The sequence below is a fragment of the Python bivittatus genome, unplaced genomic scaffold (genome assembly GCF_059951505.1).
Source record: "Python bivittatus isolate LINGU-HERP-01145 unplaced genomic scaffold, Pbiv_v1 ctg000970_np1212, whole genome shotgun sequence".
Lineage (NCBI taxonomy): Eukaryota > Metazoa > Chordata > Lepidosauria > Squamata > Pythonidae > Python > Python bivittatus.
In genome coordinates this window covers 734,974-756,346 of record NW_028277121.1, presented here as the reverse complement: position 1 = coordinate 756,346, position 21,373 = coordinate 734,974, and the positions used below count along the sequence as shown (strand labels likewise).

Here is a 21,373-nt window from a genome sequence, read left to right as displayed (position 1 = left end):
ATTTAATCATCTGAACATGTCACACTGACTACAAAGCCTCAACAGGAAACCTCAGTTTATTCTTTAATTTTTATAATGCTAAGTTATATGGGAAGCTTCCATGGAGCAGGTTACTGAATATAGGTAGCCTCTGGGTTAAGAACGGCTGGCTTCCGGACGACCCATCGTTAAGAACGGGGCCTGGTGTAGCAAAATTCAAGTTAGCCACACAATGATTCGAGTTAAATACACAATGGTTCTTATCCGGTATTATACAGTCACGCTGTTCTGGCTTGCATACAAATTCGACTTAAGGACAGACCTTGGGAACGGAACTCGTTCTTAAACTGGGGCTACCCATAGAGCAATACAGAAGGGGGGAGGGAGGGGGCAGTAGCGATGCATTTCCCTTGTTTATAGAGGCTACAAATTATAGAGAACTATAATTTGTTGCCATTTAACACTTTGAAACACCATATGTTATGGGATGGATAAAACAAAGTGACAGAAGATGGAAATTTCTTGCAGAAAAATGATCATGTTATATTTTTTCACTGAAATCCTAATATTTTTAGAAATAGTTTTATAAAATTAATACAGAATATATTAACTGAATATAAATGAAACTGCAACTAGAATGGATAAAATACAATCAAATTTAAAGATGTAAATGGCCCTTTTCAGATAATTCTTAGGAAGCATATCTTTAAATCATGTTACATATGCTGAAATTAAAAGACGCTTGCTCCTTGGGAGGAAAGCTATGGCAAGCCTAGATAGCATATTAAAAAGCAGAGACGTCACCTTGCCGACAAAGATCCACATAGTCAAAGCTATGGTTTTTCCAGTAGTAATGTATGGCTGTGAGAGCTGGACCATCAAGAAGGCTGAGCGCCGAAGAATTGATGCCTTTGAACTGTGGTGCTGGAGAAGACTCTTGAGAGTCCCCTGGACTGCTAGGAGGTCAAACCAGTCAATCTTAAAGGAAATCAACCCTGATTGCTCATTGGAAGGATCGATAATGAAGCTCAAGCTCAGATACTTTGGTCACCTAATGCGAAGAGAGATCTCTTTGGAGAAGACCCTGATTCTGGGAAAGATGGAAGGCAAAAGGAGAAGAGGACGGCAGAGGGTGAGATGGTTAGAGAGCATCACTGAAGCAATGAGCATGAAACTGAGCAAACTCAGGGAGGCAGTGAAGGACAGGAAGGCCTGGCGCGATATGGCTCATGGGGTCACGAAGAGTTGGACACGACTTAACGACTAAACAACAACAACAACAACCATGGATTGGAAAGGGTATTAAACTTTTGTGTAAGTGCTAATAAATCTAATATGTATTATTAGGAGTAAAGATAAAAATGCTCCATAAAAATGTAATTATTAACTTGTTGATTTGTTTAAAATATCTAAGTGGAAATAACATAGATGTCCCTCTTGAAATTGATAATGAAGCTCAAGCTCAGATACTTTGGTCACCTAATGTGAAGAGAGGACTCTTTGGAAAAGACCCTGATGCTGGGAAAGATGGAAGGCCAAAGGAGAAGAGGACGGCAGAGGATGAGATGGTTAGAGAGCATCACTGAAGCAATGAGCATGAAACTGAGCAAACTCAGGGAGGCAGTGAAGGACAGGAAGGCCTGGCGCGATATGGCTCATGGGGACACGACTTAACGACTGAACAACAACAACAACAACATATGCTGAACTCAATATATTAAACATGCTCAGTATCTTCTGTTACTTCTAAACAGACTTTAAGAAGTCTCATTGACTAAACACAGGATAAATTTTCCAATTCAACATTTTTGGGAAAACCCACATTGCAGAATCAAAAAGTGGATTAAAAAATTAATCCAGTTTTATTAAATTATATTTTCTAGGAAATCTTTTAATTTACGCCATCTGTTTAAAAGACTTTGCATGAAATATTGTTTTAGTGGTATTTGAACTTATTTCAACAATACTCATAAATATTATAACAAACATCATGCACCATTTACATTTTGTAATCTATTGTGTAATTTCAATAAACATAAATTCAAATTTTGCATGTGGAAAATTACATCTATCACTTCCTGTGATTAGAATCAAGCACACCAGATCGGGTGCAAATGATCAGATCATCATCAGAGAGGATCGGGGAGGAGCCTGTTTTATTGAAAACTCATTTAGTTGGTTTGCTCTTTGTTGTCGAAGTGTGTGGTATCACCATGCCTAGATCTAAAGAGCTCTCTGAGGCCCTCAGAAAAGTTAGAGATACCTACAAGCCTGGGAAGAAATTTAAAAAGATTGCCAAACAACTGGACATCAATCATTCCACTGTTTGGAAGATCATCTACAAGCAGAGGAGATTTCAAACAACTGTCAATTTGCCCAAGCCACACTGTCCCAGCTAGTTCAGCCCAAGAGCAGAATGGAAGATGCTGAAAGAAGTCTCTAAGAACCTCAGAATTTCATCACATGACATACATGTAGCTCTTGGCACTACTGATGTCAAAGTGCATGAGTCTACCATTAGAAAGAAGCTGCACAAATTAGATCCACATGGGAGGTGTGCCAGGAAGAAACCTTTGCTGTCCAGAAAGAACATCAGGACAGACTAAAAGTTTGCTTATAAACACCTACATAAAGACCAGGATCTATGGAACAATGTGCTCTGGACATTCAAGGCAAAGAGAGATATTTGGCCACAGTACCAGAAGATATGTTTGGTGGAAATCAGAATTTCACCAGAAGAACCTGATACCAACTGTAAAGCATGGTGGTGGAAATGTTATGTTCTGTGGCTGCTTTGCTGCGTCAGGGCCTGGGTGACTCACTATCACAGAATCCACTATGAATTCCCCATTGTACCAGAGGGTGCTAGAGGATAATATGAGACCATCTGTCAGAAGACTGAGGCTCAACCAAAAGTGGACCTTGCAACATGAAGACGACCCTAACCATTCTAGTAAATCCACCAAGAGATGGCTAAAAAAAAAAAGAAAGAAATGGAGAGTTCTGGGATGTCCAAGTCAAAGCCCAGATCTAAATCCCATCGAGATGCTTTGGGGTAATCTAAACGGGCTATGCATGCAAGAAACCACTTAAACATCGCACAGCTGAAAAAAATCTTCCCAATCTACATTGGACTGGTAAACATTTGTAAGAAACACCTACTTGAGGTTGTTTCTTCCAAAAGGGCAATACCAGCCATTAGCGCCAAAGCTGTACTTACTTTTTCCACAGAAGGAAATATCTTATTTCTGTTAACTTTTTGTTGAATAAATGATTGCAAAGTCAATTTTCATAGTTTTGTTAAAATACCTCCTTTATCTTTATATACTGTTTGAATGAAGATAAAAAATTGACATGTCTACATTATGCTAAAAACAAAAAAAAATACATGGGATTTATATGTAACAAGCTGTATAAATGTCTTATGTTAGAGTTATAGCTCCCTTTTATTTTTTACAACTCAAGGTGGTGTACACAATGTTCCCTCTTTCTGTTTGCCTCACAATAACTTTGTGAGGTGGGGTGGAGACAGAGAGATTTGGCCCAAAATTGACTAGCCAGTTTCTGTGCCTCTGTGCATATTAAAAACTACATCAAACTGGCTCTTATGATACCAAATGGTAAATATGGTACAAAAAGTAAATACTATATAAGTATGACTGAAACTAAATGGAATATTACAGATGTTGGGAGTCAAATCCTGATTTTAGGAGCTTCTGTTCTATATACTACTGTAAGCTGATCCATGTTTACACTTTTCAAGTTCTTTCCTGTTTAGTACTTGGGTATTCTAGTCTACCTGCTCTGTGCAGAATCTCTCCATGGAGTGAGACTGAACATCAGGGACCCTGAGGGTAAGCATCCTTGGTGATGGCCCTCTCCTCTGGAATCACTTGCCCTGAGAGAAGACTTGGCTCTTTAGGAGTGCCTATATGGAGATGGAATGGAAGGATTACTCCCCCTCCAAGAATTGGTCAAATGTTTACAAGGGAAGTTGAGGAGGGCCCTATGGTGTTGTACTTTATAATACAGTACTGAGGTCTTATAAGTTGATCAGAATCATCTCACTGGAACAGTATAGATCCCTGAGTAATAAATAATAAGAAAAGTCTTTAAGCTCCTTTGTCAAGTAACTGTCTATCAGCCTTTGTTGCTGGAGTGGTCTGGCTCCTTAGGCCACTCCAGAGACAGACACATACATTGACACAATGCATAAAAAAGCTACATTATAACTATTTTGTGTTCTAAAGAGGGAAATGCAAAATATGTGGTTCTCAAACTGCATTTCAAAGAACCTAGTAAGCTCAAGAAAAACACTTTTGATGATATGAAGCTTTCCTAATTTAATTGGTACTGTATTAGAAAACAGAAAATCATATTTTAGACTACCATTTCAAGTAATACGATGTAACAATAAGCCTTAAGTGTACACTCTAAACTATGCTCCATAGTCTTTTGCAACATACAGTGCTTCCATGGTTGATGCTCAATCAAACATCCAAAAGGATTTTAGCTTTTTGAGTACAGTTGAGTAAGAGACTGTAAGTCTACTCTTTAAAAAAATGGACCCAACTTTTATTTTTCCAAAATATCAGCAGCTCACTCAAATTTTTAGAAGTAGGATGCTCAACTGGATGATGGATAAACAACTCCATCTATTCCTAGATAGCAGAGATTATATTCTGTGTACCTTGGTCCTGATTTTAAAACTTAAAACTGCTTGGTTACTTTGGTAGAAGTTCTAAAACTATCAGAGTTTTGTTCTCCCTTGTTCAGTACTGTCTCTCCCAGCTATAAGAAACCTGCAGCCTTCAGTACTGGCTGGGAATGATATGAATTGGAGTCTTCTCCAATTTCTCTGAATTGTTGCCCTTTCCTTACCATGTACAAGATCTGCTGTCAGAACTCTCAGGCACTTGAGAGCACTGACTGTTGTATCATTCTGGATTACTTTTACTCAGCTATTGAATTTTACAGATGGTAATGCAGGAACAGCATTATCAGCTGACTATTATATTTTTATTTGTTCAGCTGACATTAGGACGGCAATATCGAAGGGAAAAGTAGAACTATTTCAATAAAATAAATACTATCTCAAAGGTTTAAAACCATTGTAAAAATAGGTAACATCCAGCCAAATTTATTATTACTGATATATCTTCTATTAAAGCAAGGACAGATACAGAGATCACATTCTTATATAAACCACTATGGATTCAAATATACTTTAGAAATCAGCCCATTTACAAGCCCTCCTGATTTTCTAGAATTTTGAATATCCACTAAGCGATATAAAATAGGTTTTGTAAGTAAATGTATCCTCTCTACATTGGAAAAGGTAATATGGAAGATAGCTAAAGATACTTAGATTAAACATGTGACACATCTTTGTTGGATTTTATTTTATAACTGTCACATCAATAAATTTAGAATTAAGTTAATTGGATCTTTTTGTACAATAAAGCTGAAAAGCAATATTTCAAGTTGTTCTATGCTAGCTCTTGAAATTGTTTCACGTTACTAACGCTGACTATTAGAAAAATCACCTATGTTCATAAGAAGTACCATAAGAAGTCTTCAGTTATCATCTTTGTTTTTTTAATATAAAATATTAAACAGTATTTCAGAGCTCAGAGATCATATTTCTTTAAAATATACTCCATCACAAGGAAAGGCAGGGGAACATGGCCATCTAATTCTATCTAGTTGACATTTAAAATACTGATATTGAGGAAAAGCAGAATTATTAATACCCTAAATCTATTACATGCTCTGAAAGACAAAGTAATTTTAGGCAGGGTTGGACCAGGAGACCCCATACTGAATTTCTTAATTGTAAAATAGACTTGTATTGGAATACTGAATATTGTTTGGTTCAAAATATTTCACACTTTGTGAAAATAGTAAAATAAGTAAAAATGGTAGTGAAACAATAGAAAATAGTAGACTAAGACCATACATACCACTCTGAGTAAATTTTGAGGAAGACCAGGATACAAATCTGACGTATCATAATTGTCCACTTTTTCACTATTATCAGCTGTGTCAACACTATATGGTTTTAGTCCACTGAGATTAATATACATATCTGAGTGAAGGGTTAAAGGACCTTTGGACAGAATATTATGCTAATTGACAATACACAGCATCAAAAGAATATAGGCACTTATATTCTTAATTGAAAGAACTACTTTTTAACGTGTGCTACTTCACCAATTTTTATAAGCCATTATGTAAGTATGGGGAGGAATTTTTTTTTTTTTTTTAGTAAAAACATCCTCTCAGTGCATCCTCATCAAAACAGTAGAGTGTTTCTCATGAGCATTTAAAGTGTGAAAGAACGAAATGCAGTTCTAAATGTATTTTAAGATTTTTTAATCAATCGGTGGTTTTGTAGGTTATGATTACATCTGATTCTTCCCATGTCTGTATCATGGGGAAATTAGGTGTGCTACATCTTAAATATTTGCCTTCAATCATTTTTCCAATCGTTTATATATTCAAGAATAGCTTCCCACTAGTCCATGCATTTTAACACCTCATCCCATGCACTGCATTAAGCCACGTTGTTGACTTGTTTTTGGCTTAGCATTTTGTACAGATAAGGTTAGCCAACAGACCATAATTTAAGGTTTACTCACTACAACTATGAAATAGCAGACTACATCAACACAGGGGCCTTTTTAATTTCCTTCCTTAGTCCCAGTTTATATTTTTGGTTTGCTCAAGCCCCTAACCCATCTGTAAAAATCCAAGGCAAGATTAGCTTAAAAAGAACTAGGAACTGGCCAAGTAAGCCACAGTTATTTGCTTACCTGAATTCTGGCTTATTCCACAAACCATGGTTTTCCTAACCTGCCGCAGTAGGAAATATATTATGAAGCTTTGCCTGCTTCGCATACCCAGATCTTTTACTCTCTTCTCCGCTTCCACACAGGCACGGAACACAGAAAACTCTGCCACTTTCACCCACACCAGGTTCCAGTGCCAGGGTAACTCTCGGGACCAGGGGCACGCAGCCCTGCTTTTAACTTAAACGGGTCCCGCTGGCAAAGCTCTCCCCTGACCTCGTCCGATTCCCTGGTCAATGGACGGAGCAGCAGACCCGCAAGGGCTGCACCCGAACCCGGCTGAGGGGCGGCTGGGCCTACAAAGGGGCGGGGGGGGCTGCTTCTCCGAATACAGTAATTCAGAAGATTACACCTCAGCCGGACGTGAGGCCTGACGCTCCAGGGGAGGAACGGCAGACGGGCTCAGCGGCCCTCCGAGGAGGGAGAGGGCGGGGGATCCCACCCTTAAAACGAAAAGGGTTTAAGCCGCCCCGCCCGGGCTATGGGCCTCTTCTCCCGGGAGGGGCTCCCGGCGATCCAAAGCCGGCGGAGCGGGCTGCCCGCGAGGCCCGGCTCGCCCTCCTCAGCCGTTGCTCCTCCCGGTCTGGCTGCCTTCTCGGCGGGCGCCCCTCAGAGGCAGCCCCGCTCGCCTGCCCCCACTACCGCGCCCGTCCCCCGGAAAGCCGCAGCGACGGCCGCCTCCCGCCGGGCTCGCCCGGCACCGCCCGGCAGAAGCGGAAGGGAAACGAGGAACAACCGCCGGGATGCGCCCGCCCGCCCGCCCATCACCCCCGCCCGGCGACCGCGGAGGGCAGCAGGAGGGAAACCTGACCTCCTCGCTCTTCAGCACCTCCTTGAACTCCCGCTTGATCCGCTGCACCGCGATATTGGCCATCTCGGCAGCGGGACCCGCCGACCCGCCGAACCCCAGGCCGCTCCCGCCGCCGCTGAGCCGGGCCGAGCTCCGCCGCCCGTCACTACCGCCACCGCTGCGCCCGCTAGTTCAGCTCCGGCCCGTCCAAAATGGCGCCCGCGCCGAGCATGCGCGCTGCGGCGCCCAGGGCCTGCCTCTTCCTCTCCGTCAGAAGGAGGGAAAAGGAGGGGGGAGGGAGGGGCCGGTCTGCTCCGCGCGCGCGGCGCCGGGGGCGGGGCCCCAAGAGGAAGGAGGGGGGCGGGGAGTCGCCGCATCGGCCTTGGCGCGAGGGCGCCCGGGCCCCTCTTCCCTGACGAAGGCGGGAGTCCGCCATGCCCGTCCTCCGCGAACGACGGACGGGGTGGGTCGCTTTTCGGAAATCCGAGGCTGGAAGTCTTCGGGCGTGAGTGGCGAGGGCCCGTCGTGGCGGCGGCGAGCCGAGCCGAGCCGAGCCAGCGCCGAGGGTCTCGTGAGGAAATCCGCCCGAGGCCGGGAGGGGTGGTCCTGGCGCCTCGCCCGCGTTTCGGCCCTCGGCTGGGCCTGGGAAGCGTTATCCCGGGGAGGGCTTGAGGCCCAGAGAGGGAGGTGCAGACTGCCCTCCCTCATGGGCCGGGTGGAAGGAGCAGCGGGCCCGGGCGTGGGTGCGTGTTGACGGGCAGCGGCGAGGCCCTTCTCTCAGCACACGCCGGGACTCGGGCGGGTGGACGGGCGGGGGGCCGTGGTAGCACTCTCAGAGACGGTGGACTGATCCCGGGTCAGCCCATGCAAGATTTAGCCTGTTCAGGAAAGCTTAGAAACGCGGCATAATCCAACGGCAAGTCTTGCAAATGGGTGTCAGCATTTTGCATGCACGCCTAATGCCTCCTCTCCTGAGAAGCATTTGTCTTCTCCGGGCTCAGGAAGGACCTCCTTAATTACAGTGCAGTCCCTTCTTTATGTCGATGTTACAGTCCTGCAGATCATCCCTTCTGTCATTCTGAAGCTGGCTACATACTTCAAATACATGTACTATTTATCTCGTTCGGATACAAATCCACTTCTGATATAAAAGGTGTAGAGGGGAGGGGAGCATTTAAACAGTTTTGTACCTACCTTCATATGTTGAAGCACAGCTGGGGAAACAACTTCTTAGGCAGGAAGGAAACAGTAAATTGTGACCTCCTCACAGGCTCCTTTTTATGTAAGTATGTGAACTGGGAAAAGTGCTTATTTCATGTATTGTGCTTTAAACATGAATTCTGGTTATCTGTTTAATGGGATAAATCTACATATATTATGGTCTGAGGGATAGTTCAGATAATGTCCCAATCCAGTGTTCTGATTCAAAAAACAATTCCATTTTCTACAGCTTTTGATCTTACATTCAGAGTATGTTGAATCATACAGAAATTCAGGATATGTTTAAAAAGCTTTAGGTGGCCGTGGCAATAATAATAATCAACCTGAGGCAGTTCTTTCAAGAATATAAATAAAATGAAGATGTCTCTTTCAGCTATTATGTCTCTTAATCTAATTAATTTTCTGCCCTAGTTCTTCTCTTAGCACATGAAAGGCTTGGATTGTGAGACATGCCAAAATTATATTTAGATTTTAAATGTACTGCAATCGTTTGAACATAAATTATACTTGTTGAATTATATTTACTTTAATGGAACCAAGCTCATGTGATTCCATAGGACTACGTTCATCAACACACTTGTGCTGTATGTGATTCTGAGACAGTCTAATCTTAAAGTCAGTTTTACATTTCATGAAAAATTAGCTGCAAACAATTGTATGCATAAATTAAGTTTTCTGGCTCTTTCTTCTCCAACTGCTATCTCATTAGATTTATCACCTTGTCATTTGTTTTAGTAATGTTTAGTGATACTAATATTTTTAAATTATACATTGTAAAACTTAGAAAATGAAGTTTCTTGATCTCTGGTTACAATCTTTGTCAAGTTAGCAATAACCCACTTAAATAGTGTAATACTGGGAGATTAAAAAAAAACAGTAATGAGAGAGAAAGAGCAAGAAGAGCTGGAATTGTATTTGCATTTGGAAGTAAGGCTGACAGTGGTGCTCATTCCTTAGAAAATTTCTTAGAATTGAAAGATCTCTGGTAAAAAGAAGAGTCAAGGGAAAGTATGTGAATTGCATGTTTTTTTAATTATCAAATAATCACTGAAGATGGTGAAATGATAAGAAAAATTAGAAACTAACAATTAAAAAGCCATTCCCCGAAGAATTTCCCACTGGTCCTAACATAAGCTTTCTCCTGAGATACCACCTTCACGCACTATTATACTGCCCCTTTCTCCAGAACTGGATCAGGAAAATGCTCTTTGATCCCTTGTCTTGCAGAGTGAATTCCAGAAGAATCCTTTGCCAGGTCTTTGCCAAGAATTTGCTAATTCTTTCATTTCATCCAACACAAAAAATGGTATCAGTAACTGAAGGGCCTAAACTGGTTATGAAAGTGCTGTTTGTTAAAATTTGTTAATTTTGAACAGCATTACTGCAGTGAAATGAAACACATCAAATGTAACACTTGATACGCTTCGGCCATCTGTTTATATACAATTACAAGACTTCTCAGCATTGTCATCAGCTTTGCTGCTTCATCCCTTATAGTAATGAGATAAAATTAGTGAACCCTTTAGAACTATCTTTAATCCTTCCATACAAACTGAGGGCTGCACTTGATTCTTGATGGTATGCTCAGATTTTTATTTATTATGTGCTATCAAGTCAGTGTTGACTCTTAGCAGCCATATAGATAGACTTTCTCCATGACAATCCTTCAGGCTTTCTACTGGTGCACCTGTAGCCACTGTAAGTGAGTGTATCCACCTTGCTGTTGGTCATCATCTCTTTCCTTCAACCTTTCCCAGCATTAGAGCTTTCTCCAGAAAGCTAGGTCTTCACATGTTTCCAAAGTTGGATAATTTGAGCCTGGTCCTTTGTATCTTGAGTGAGAACTCTGGATTGATTTATTCAACGATCCATTTGTTTTCTTGGCTGTCCATGGTATTCTCAAGTGTCTTCTCCAACACTAACATTCAAAAGCATCAATATTCTTCCTATCTTGTTTCTTCAAAGTCCAACTTTGGCCTCCAATATGATAGGGAATAGCATTGTTTGCACTATTCTGATCTTTGTAGGTACAGACACATGAAGGCATTTGAATATCTTTCCAAGACCTTCTTGATTGCTTGTTCCTTTACTGGTGATGGTTGATCCTAAAAGGCATATGCTATCTATTACTTCAATATCTTCCTTATTAGTTCTAAGGCTGGTTGTTGCACCTATTGACATTCGTTGGTGTTCTTTATATTTAATCTTAGTCCCATTTTTTCACTCTGCTCCTTGACTTTTATCACTAGACCTTGCAGATCCTTTGCATTTTTAGCCATCACCATAGTGTCATCAGCATAGTGTAGGTCATTGATGTTTCTTCCTCCAGTTTTAAAACCATGCTCCTCTTCTTCCAGTCAGGCTTCCCTTAATATATATTCATAAATATAGACTGAATAAATAAGGGGAGAGTACACAGCCTTGTCTCACTCCTTTACCAACCTGGACCCTGTCTGTTTTCCCATGTTCTATCCGTACTGTGGCTTCTTGACCTGTATATGGGTTTCACGTGAGGGCAATGAGGTATTCTTGGATTTTCATTTTTCTAAACATATTCCACAGCTTGACATGATTGACACAATTTAAGGCTTTTCTATAATCAGTGAAGCACATATTGGCTTCTTTGGGGTATTCTTTGGCTTTCTCGATTATCCAGTGTGCATCAGCTCAGAGCCACACTGTAAAAAGTAGATGGGACCAGGACCTACAGTGTGATTGGAAATTCATCTGTTTTTTATTTGTCATATTTCTGGGCCACCTAACCTAACTCTGTAAAATGACTTTAAAACTACAAGCCATGGGAATAGAAATGTTATGGTCTGGGGCTGCCCTGCAACCTTAGGACACTAATGTCTCAATCGTTGAAGGAACAATGGATTCTGGATTGGACCAGGAAATTCTAAAGAAGAATGTTAATATTTATCAGTGAACTGAAAGCTTAAATGTGAGTCCTGTAGTATAACAATGACCCAAAGACACAAATCCAACAACAGCCGAAGCAGAAGGAATTTCACAATTCGGAATGGTTAAGTCAAAGCTTTAACTATAACCTAACTGAAATGTTGTGGCATCACCTTGAATGGGCACTTCACGCAAGCACTGAAGCAGTTCTTTAAGAGAAATGGACCAAAATACCTGCAAGCTGATATGCAAGATAAATGAACAGGTACATCAAATGTTTTGTTGAAATGGTTAATAACAGAAGCGCCACCAGTTACTGCATCTGAAGCTTCACGTGCTTTTTTCCAACAAAGACAGGGAATGTTGGCTCAGTGAAGACACAGTACACCTTTTTGGGTGTTTCTTTAACCCGAATTGTTGTATTGGACTTAGGTAAAGCTCAGATTGCATAATAAGGCACAACTGCAGGATTTAATCTTTCTCGCGGCTATTTAATTTTGGGGTATCAGCACACATACCCAAATGCTCTGGATGGCTAACACAGAAACATCACCAAGTTACACCTCCTCAAAAACAATAAACTCCTTAAAATTAACCAAATACGGTATCAAAATAATACAAAAAAAGAAAATGTACAAAAACATGTGTCTAGCAAATGCAGATCTTCAATCACAGCCCACCATTGTCCTGGGCTTGATGGAATAATGAGGTCTTAACTGGTCTCCTAAAACCCAAAAAGGGAAGGAGCACATTGGGTGTTTGTGATAAGGGAATCAAGGGGGAATAGGAGATGCCGTACCTTTTAAATGTTAAAAAGTAAAATGTTACATGGGCTAAAAAGTGGGTACTCTAGTGCCCTCTGCAGGGTACTGTATTCAATTGATCATTGAAGACACAACTTCTGTAAATAACATTAAAATGTTTCAATTTAATAAAGCTACATTTCTGATGCTTCTTAGGCACAGTTCATGAAGTCTTCAGTCAGATTTTTTAATTAAAACAATAATTATACAAAAGTACAACCTAGGAAACCATGTAGGCATAATGTAAATTTCTACCTGTCACCAGATTCCAGGTTGTGAGTTTACAGTTCCAAAACTCATCTCGGTGCTGATAAACATAGGCTATATTTGTGTAACATGGTAACGTATCAATTGAAGTCATCTTTGAGTGTCCATCCCACCAGTCCAATTAAGCTGTGAGGTTGGTCTATCTTGCAGCTCTAATAGTCTGTGGATTTCTCCCATCCATAACTAAGCCTGACCCTGCTTAGTTTCAGGCCTAGGCAAGGTCAGTAAAGTGCCCAATATTCAGTCAAATAACATACTGCCCAGTTGCTCACTTGCTTGTGAACCTCCCCATAAGTGCAAGATTGAGGTCATGCCTGTCTAGATCCTTTTAGGCTAATTTACACATCATGCTAAGCCATGGTTTGCACAGTTGGGGTTAACATGAGAATATAGCCAAACTATAAGAAAACAGTTTTCAACTTAGAATTCTGGAGTGAACCTGCTGCTTCTAAATATCAGAACTTAGAAAAATTGGAAACATCATTACATGATAAAGGGTTTTAGAAGTTATGATGCATTCTTATGCATGATCTTTGGTAGTGTTTACTAGGGATGATGGGAGTAAAATCTACACATACAGCATGTCACATTGGACAAGATGGTTATATATTACATGAGTAGCAGCCCTCATATAAGAGGCCACTTCTGATTTAAGTAAAAGTGAAGCAGCATAAAATAATTTCTCTGGACAGCAACAGGTGCTGTGTTGCATCATCACAAACAGATTAGGGATTAAACTTTTTATGAGAATTAAAAGATCCAAAAGACTCTGGAGAGACTAAACAAATATTGGAGTAATGTGGGACATCTATTTATATATCTATCTAAGGCTGAAACACTTTAAAATTGTAATTATGTATTTGCAAAAGTGCCTGTACATTATTTTAATAATTGGTGTGGTATATTCTGTATACTAAACCAGTCTTTCAGTAATAAAAACCTTTAAGCCAGGCTCATTCCATTTTTTGTCTTTACTGGGTTACCTAATATCCTGTTTGAATTGGCTTGCCAAATTAGACAATTTAGACCAGTGTTTCTCAACCTTGGCGACTTTAAAAGTTGCCAAGGTTGAGAAACACCAATTTAGACTGTTCTGTTTTTTATTGTTTGTATATGTCATGCTTAATGACTAACATAAATAACACTGTACAGTAAAGGCTGTAACATCTCATTATATAATATCATGAAGTTTATTATTTTATTATGTACAAATTAACCCTATGAATGTTGGTTCAGAAGCAAGTGTCAAAATAGCTTATTCCCAAGACAGCACCCTTACAACAATTCAATTCTGTATGTGTCTTTTTAGCAGTTCCACTGCATTCATTGGAACTTACAACAAGAAAGTGTCACAAGATTGTGCTCTTCATCCTTATAGCAGTAAGACAAAATATGAGGAAGTACAGGTAGTCCCCAGTTTAAGAATGAGTTCCATTCCCAAGGTCTGTCCTTAAGTTGAATTTGTATGTAAGCCGAAACAGTATGGTATAATACTGCATAAGTAGTATTGTGTAATTAACTTGAACCATTGTGTATTTAACTAGAATTTTGTTACTACTAAAATGTACTAAAATACATTTTAGCCTAAATGTGATGTGAAAAGGCAGCCCATATAATTAATTTAAGTATATGTATTCTGCAAACCTAGACAATTGGGTTGAGTAAATTATAGCTCAGTTAACCCTGGATAAGCATGTCCTACAATTACAGGCACTATATATTTATATGTAAATGTCTTTGAGTATGAGTTTGACTTTTAAAAAATTACTCCTCAATATACTAATATATAACTAGACAACCTGTGACCCGTTTGGTCATCATTTCAGAGAGATTTCCTTAGCAGATTCCTCAGTGCCTTCAATAATGGCAGCGCTTCTAATGTGCTGCCTTTACTTGAAAAGTCCTTAAAAGTTCAGGGAAAGATTCAGAGAGATATTCAGAGATGTATCTGCCTTGAAAATAGCCCATGTCATTCATATTGAACTGTATAGCACAGTCAAACATCAGGAGTTGACCACAGGAAATGTTTTATGACATTTTGTATGATGTCATAAAATGTTTTATGTTAATTTTTATGTTTTATAAATTTTGCCAAATTTCAATTCCATGTGAGTCATGGGTCCCGGATTTTGGACACATTCTGTAAGTTAGCCTATTTGAGGCACCTTGGTTCAAAAATTGTTGCCCTGTAACACACCATTTTGCCCAGTTAAAGGTTACAAACAGACACGAGAGTTTTAGTAGTATATAGAAAGAGGGAGGGAGGGAATATGATACAGAGTAGTAGGATCATGGTCACTGACCAGCTCAAAAAAAAAAAAAATGATGAGATTGCAAATAAAGACCACAGTAAACCCAAGAATTATAATACCGGAGTGGTCAAAATACTGTTTTACAAATAGGAAAACAAAAGTTTGGTGTATTGAAAGAAATAGAAGCTCAGCGATCATATAACAATTGTAAATAAGATGGATCCGGGTGACATGGAAATCAGACAGGATAGGGCGTGATTACCTGAAGCCAGGCATCTTTGTAATCGGAGAGCAATGTGTGAGTTAATGTTTCAGGAACGCCTTCTCCAAAAGGGCAAAGTCTTTGTTCAAATGGGATGCCCCAAAATGTCCCTCAAGAACAGCTGTTTGGAGGGCATTAAACCTTGCCAGGGTTAGGACTCTTCTGAATTGGAGAACCATTATTTGACTTAGATATCCAGCCAGTTTGAAAAAAGCTGAGTGGTTGCAATACCCCCCCCCACACACACACATTTATAATTGATCCATGTGACATGGAAGTATGAAGATCTCACTACATTGATATATTATCAAAGAAAAGAAATAATTAGGTCCCCCAAACTGTGGTAAATTGGGTTAATTAAACTGATAAGAGAACCACAGAAGACTTTGGAGTCTTTGGGGTTCTCTGGGCTCATATTCGCCTCTATTGGTCTCTGAGCTTGGCTGTTTTCCTTGCAAATGTTTCGTTGCCCGGCTAGGTCACATCTTCAGTGCACTGAAGATGTGACCTAGCCGGGCAACGAAACATTTGCAAGGAAACAGCCAAGCTCAGAGAACCCCAAGGACTCCACAGTCCAACCCTGAGCTACACATATTCGCCTCTCTTGGTACAGAAGACTTTGGTTGAAAGCAAGAATTATAAAGTCCTCATTTCAAGTACTATTTTAAATATCGATTTGTAGGAATCCATACTTTCCCAAGCTCTTTATCTGTAATATGGTAATAAAAATACTTAGATGCTATTTTCTTTCAAAGTGCTAAAATCTGAGACCATCCCATAAAGCTAAATGGTAGGAGATTTAGGACAAATAAGGGGAATTTTTTCACATGTAACATAATGTATTAATAATCTACATAATTTATTCCCACAAAGAGGAGTAACGGACAGTTTTAAAAGGGACTTGGACAAATGCATGGAGATTAAGGCTCTTCACGGCTACGAATCACGACCACCACTTCGCTCGCGGGGCGCGGCGGGGAGGCGCTTGTGGCCGCGCCGCCCCTGCCACGGCGTGGGCGGCGGAGGGAGGGCGCCCAGTACGCCCCTCCCCTTCTGGGAGCCGGCAGATCCGGGGCTCTGGCGGGGCCGGAGTCTGACGTGGTCAGTCGAACCAAAACACGGGCGGGGAGACTCGGCGGGGCCGGCGGCGTCCTGAGCCGCGCCGCACCCTCGCCGAAGCGCAGCGGCCCTTTCCGAGCAGCGGGCGGCCTCGGTGAGTTCCGCTTGTCCCCGCGCCTCGGCCCGAAGGGATGCGCGTCGCTTCTGCGGTGGAGGAATCCGGAAGAGGGAGGCTGCGGGAGGGAGGGAGGGAGGGAGGGGAGGGCCGGGCGGCCAGGCGGCGGATGCTTTCGCGGGGTGCTGGGACTGGGAAAGTTTCGCGTCCGCAACCAAGCAGAACCCTCCCGCCTCCCGTCGCCGTGCGCTCCCCGCTGCTTGCTTCTAGACCACGGTGCCAGTTGCTCCGCAGAGGGATCCTCGCGAGGGATCACCCGTCTGTGCGGTGTCCTGCGCAGAGTCCTCGGGGGGGAGCTTCTCGCTAAATAGCGGTCTTGCTTTGCAACCCTGCGGCTGACTTCCCCGGGGCCAAATGCGCCCCGGCGGTGTCGTCTGTGCGGGCGGCTTGGCGTAAGAGGGAGCCGGCCTTGCGCTTGCCGGCTAAGATTTGCTCGTCCCGTGCGGTACAATTTATTTTGCAGAATAACAGGAGTGGACAGCGGATAGCTGTTTTAAAAAAGCCTTCCTGGAATTCTTGGAAGGTGAAGTTGCAGGATTTAGGCGAGCTCAGTTAAGCCATCGGGGGATCCTCGCTCCCTAGAATGCCTCCAGCGTAACCCGGAGTAGCGTTTAGTAAGAGCAGGTCCGCGGGTGACTCTGTGCGCAGGGATAAGGAGTCCGCTGCATTAACAGGACTGGGCTTGCATACCTGGACTCTTGAGTGGGGATGGGCTCAGTAGGAGTCACCTCGGAGTAAACCCGTGTTGGACTGTGTAGGATATTAATCAGATAGATCGTGCGGTTCCTCCTCCTCCTCCTCCTCCTCCTCACATGTGCTGAACTACGCAGTTGACACAATGGGGTTGTTTGTGCTTCACTATGTTGTAGGAATCTAGCCAATGTCATAAGCAGGTTGGTGCTTAACCCAGGTTTTTGGGTTAATTCATTAAACTACAACCTGCTAAGGGTTTATGGGACGTGTGAATAGAGGAGATAAAACGAAGCTTCATTTTCAGCTTTGAGCATCTGTTTCCTCTTTAATCTTTATAAAGAAATATTTAATGGTCTTTATGGAAGAGTTTCATAGAAGCTATTTTGTCTGTAAAGGAGAGGACTCAAGAGGCACCAAGTGGTGGGATTGTGTCAGTTCTGCTATACATAATGCTTTTGTTTCCAAAAAACAAGTTTAAGGTTGCTGTCCTAAAGTTTTTTTTGCAAATTATATAGGTAGCACTCCATCCTCCAATTCCTCCCTGCATGAGGGTGATGGGCTAAAGGCACTTAGTGAGTGTGGATTTGAATGTCTCCCCAGTCCTACTACAGTCTACATTAGTGTTTTCTGTGATGTAGTGGTTAAAGGCTCAATGAGACTAAACTTAGAAATAAACACGATGAAGCAGACCTGATTGTAGGAAAAAGAGTCTAACATAATATTGCTATTATTTAATACCATTAGTATTATACCATTTAATACTCTGAGCAATCTAAGCTGAATATTCCAAGGTATCCATGTTGAGTTGCAAGTTTATTATACTGATAAAATCTTCATGCTTTTCAGAATGTGGTGAACTTATCCTTGATCCTAACTTCATACCTACTCTGAGGTCAAACTCTTAATTGACAGTATAATTTTATTAGATATTCCAAACCATCAAGCAGAGCCTCTTAAAAATAATATAACCATAAAATGCATGTGCCTGAACAACTGGGAAACTGTTCTTTTGTCTCAGGCCCTCTCGGGCAAGGTCAGGATTGAAATCTCATCAAAAATATTTTTGTATGTATACACAGCTCAGTTTGGGGGGCGGGGGGAAGCATACATTCCCAGCACCTAGTTGACCTTGGTTAATCTCAAAAAGCTAAACAGGGTCCAACTTCCTATGTGAATGGGGGATAATAGCCGTACTAGACTGGAAAGTGTAAAAAAAACAAAAAAAGCAGGCAGGGATAAATTACTTTTGTATTCTTGCCAAGAAAACTTCATGGATGTGTCCATGAAACCACCAGAAGTTGAGCTCCGCTTAAGGAAGACAACCTTTTTATCCCAGGTGTGTTCTAGTTGCTTTTTTTTTTCTGTTTGAAATGTTTGCTCTTCCCCTCCCAAAGCCTTATTGCTTCTGAAATGCCCTCCTGTTTATTGTTGCTTAAGAAAACATATGCCGAAATCCAAGTCTAAAGTTGCAGGGGATGAACAGAGCCGTTTGTGAGGTTTCTGGACTGTAGCCAGTGGTAGCTGGTTGACTATCAGGGATGACCAGCGAAAGGTTTTCCTGCCTGCTTTATTTTCATTTACCATGTACTTTGAACTTGTGAAAGGTTTTCAAGAATGGATAGAGGCGGATACAGAAAATTAAAATCACTGTGTCCAGTAATAGATTTGTTTTATTTGTTTATTAGCCCCCTCCCTTGAATTTCATCCTGCCCTTTCCCTGTCTTTCTCGTTTTCATTTGGATTCCCCCCCCCCCCAATTCCCATTGCATTTTATTCCTGGAAGGACTTTTGTACTTAACTCCCCTACTCCCATTTTTGTGCCATTTTGACTATATCAGTAATGGCACTCCTTCCTTTGGAAGATTGGAATTAACATATGATAAAAGGTCCCTTTGAAACTGGTTACAGGAAATGCTAGCAGTTATAGATTTAAAAAATCCAGTAAAACCAGCTGGGGGGGAAGGAGAAGAATGATTACCACTTGCACTTGAGAGGGGAAGATCAGAAAAGAGGTTTGGTGCATATTATTATGAATTGCCCTTCTGTAAACACCCATGGATCCAAAAAAGTTGGTTCTCTCCAGAGTTTTTGAACGACACTTCCCAGAATAATTTCCTTTTATATTGACTAGGACATGCAGGAATTGTCTGATGTGGACACATCTGGATGTGTATGTGTGTATGTGCATATGTGACAGAGAAATGGACAGAGAGATACCTTAAAGATTGACCAGCATTTTTGTCTGGATCTTGATAATACTGATGTTCTGGTAGGCAGAAGAGGACGATTTTACTATAAAGAGCGGTATGCTCAGTGCTGAAATGCATCCAATTATTAGTTGTGCTGAAATGCAAATTGAGTCTAGTTTTTAAAAAAGGAAGAGATCCAGTTAGTAATTCACTTGTGACTGGTGATAAATTGGCAAAAGAACACAAGTGAGCATTTAAAAAGGGGCCTGGTGATCCTTCCTGGAAAAGGTGGGACCTGTATCTGGAGGGCATGAGTGGAAAAGGCCTTCGGGGTCTATTCACTGTATCATTCTGTCCAAAGCTGTTATTTACAAGGAGGTCAGGACAAAACCCTAATGATTTCAGTCCTGTTTTCATATCAGTAGAATTAAAACTGGCTTGGTTCATAATTGCAACCATGGTATAAATATATTTTGGCACACTTCACTGCGCAGGGTATTAAAACATAAGCAACGTTGTGAGATACATTTCCCCATGACCAAATAATTTGCATTGTCTTACCATAACATACTGTTTTTAATTAAAGATTGTTTTGTCTTATGGGAAATTTCTCATTTCCTACTTTCATCTATATATTTGGCAGCTGTGGTATATAGTATTTGCAAAGCAAACATCCATTTTGAAACAAAGCTGCTGATAATGCTTCATTATTTTATTACAGTTATTCTCAGTGTCTGTGATTTTCAGTTAGGTTTCTGCAGTCAAGAACGACTAACATCTTGCTTGAAATGTAGTTTGTGTTCCACCAGGAATCGTACCCTACAGCATACATGGGATGTTTCTGGCATAATTCCTCAATTTGTATTATCAAGTCTGATTTTTGTAATTTTTTTATATGATGACGAGTCTCAAACAATCTGACTATAGACCTTAGAACATAATTCTCTGCTGTTGAGGAGCAATGTTAGAGTGCCATTAGATTATAACCCAGAAACAATAATGAAAAAGCAGCCTTTAAGTACCAAAAAGTTGACCACCTTGTTTAACACTTGCTAGACTACTACTGTTTTAAAACAGTAGAAAACAAGCCCACAATATTTCGTTCGTTACAAATAATAATGTTCCGCACAAAATGACTTTTGGAATTATGAATGAATTGAGAAAATGTTGACATCTAGATGGCATAATCTATATGAATAATTATTGCACAATAAAATTTGCCATGTTGCGTTCCCATTTTGTATTTACCTTAGTTCTTTTGTAATATTATACTAGTTAAACAGGTGTGGCAGGAAACATCCGGTAAAGAGTTAGGATTTTGTTGCTTGTTAAAATCTAAAATAGGATTTCTTCTCGTTAAATAGGTACAACCTGAAAGCAGTGTTCTGTTATAATTTTTATAATGGCATGTCACTTGGATGTACTTTTCCTAATATCTCTTTGGGGCCTCTGTTACATGAGTAAAATCAGGCATTGACTATTCCTAAGCAAATTCCCGCAGAAAAACTACAGAGTACAGGAACATCCTGGGTTTATTTTTGATCATTTTGCGTTGAAAAAAGTTAACAAATGTCATTTGTATAAGTTAGCTGAAGCTGTGTCCTAGAGATGCATTTCCTTGCATTTATCTGAAAGGGCAAGTTTCCCCTCCCTCCCCCAATAATGTATCTTTAAAATGGGCAGGGGTATTGGTTTTCCTTGAGAAAATGGAGGCAGGTGGGCTTTTCTATCTGCTCTTCCTTATTTTCAAGCTGTCTTCCATAATGTAAGCATGGAAGTATCTTGGAATGCAGGATGGAAGGCTTTCTTAAGAAACAATACCGAGGCTGAATGAAGGGATGGAGTTCTGAAGTTAAGAACAGGGTCAGTGGCGTCCACTGAGTTAAATTTCCAAAAGCATTTCATTAGTCTAGTACATGCTGCCTGGGGAA

The 21,373-nt window shown here is 41.0% G+C and overlaps 2 protein-coding genes across 4 annotated transcripts in view; one reads left to right on the top strand and one right to left on the bottom strand.

Annotated features, from left to right (window-relative positions):
* UBE2K (ubiquitin conjugating enzyme E2 K) overlaps nt 1-7,853 on the bottom strand; it is a 32,133-nt gene extending 24,280 nt beyond the window's left edge. Inside the window, exon 1 of the mRNA XM_088131217.1 lies at nt 7,642-7,853. Coding sequence (XP_087987343.1) covers nt 7,642-7,704 — 63 coding nt within the window. The 5' untranslated portion in view covers nt 7,705-7,853. The remainder of the gene's footprint in view (nt 1-7,641) is intronic.
* A 134-nt stretch (nt 7,854-7,987) lies between these two features.
* SMIM14 (small integral membrane protein 14) overlaps nt 7,988-21,373 on the top strand; it is a 41,626-nt gene continuing 28,240 nt past the window's right edge. The window contains exon 1 of one of the 3 annotated variants that reach the window (XM_088131177.1): nt 7,988-8,083. Coding sequence is in view for 1 of the 3 variants with exons in the window: in XM_088131174.1 (XP_087987300.1) it covers nt 18,428-18,589 (162 nt within the window). In the remaining 2 variants the exon portion in view is untranslated. Of the gene's footprint in view, nt 8,084-16,368; nt 16,540-17,854; nt 18,590-21,373 lie in introns of those variants that run through there. The other 2 variants (XM_088131176.1, XM_088131174.1) reach the window with 2 other exon arrangements.